General features: G+C 47.0%; 1 protein-coding gene across 1 annotated transcript; it reads right to left on the reverse strand.

The window, feature by feature from the left end:
• Positions 1-26: 26 nt before the first annotated feature.
• On the reverse strand, positions 27-637 carry PPTG_19560 (hypothetical protein; the record flags this gene model as incomplete). The annotated part of the gene is made up of 1 exon (XM_008918010.1): positions 27-637. A coding segment is annotated over exon 1 (588 nt), but the record flags the coding sequence as incomplete, so codon positions are not given.
• Between the last annotated feature and the right edge of the window lie 197 nt (positions 638-834).

Below are 834 nucleotides of genomic sequence, written 5' to 3' on the forward strand. Positions count from 1 at the left end.
TGTTGCATTGGCCTCTTTCTGCTCACGTGAAATGGTTTCTAACAACGCATCTGTCTCGATAGTAGCCACCTTTAATAACGGCTGCAAAGCCTCCAGTTCTACCTGCATTTTTTCCACTTGTTCTGCAGTCTCCATGAGTTTCGTCAAGCCGTTATCGTATCGCTGTTTCATCGTCATAACCTCGACTCGTTTGTTATTTAACAGCTTTTTGAACGTGTTAAGTAACTCAAGATACGACGTCGGAGTTACGTAGTAGTATCGGCGTAAAGACTGTAAGAAGTCCCGGGTAAGTGCACTCACGCTCTCCTGCATTCCAACGCACACATCCACGATTCCAACCTTAACTTGAGCGGGTAATTCGATATCCACGAGGAAATAATCCGCGACAGAGCGCAGAGCTTCGTCCGGCCACTCTGCGAACCAGTCGATCGTACAGCAATTAACCAGCGACGGGAACATACGCAGGCGACGACGGAAGGCCTCACCAATAGGTGACAAAGCCAACACAATGTGAAGGTTAGTGCGACAACGACTCACGAAGAAATTGTACAGCTCGGCACTATTTCCAGCGTTAACACCTGATGCGGTGGCTGCAGGTTCTAACGCCTCGTTCATCTGTACCAGTTCATCGTTAGCCCATAGATTGGCCACTTCTCCGGTGTTTAACAGTCCGTTGATATCCTCCAGATACGCTTCTTCCACGATCTGTGTATCCGAGAACAGGAAGACGGTGGGTTGGTTATTTAATCCACTTAACTGCAACACCTTCTTGATATCGTTACGCCACTCCGTTCTAGAATAAGATTTAGAAATCTCAATCTGGAACAATTTGTA

This window comes from Phytophthora parasitica (genome assembly GCF_000247585.1).
Source record: "Phytophthora parasitica INRA-310 unplaced genomic scaffold supercont2.131, whole genome shotgun sequence".
NCBI classification, from domain to species: domain Eukaryota; phylum Oomycota; class Peronosporomycetes; order Peronosporales; family Peronosporaceae; genus Phytophthora; species Phytophthora nicotianae.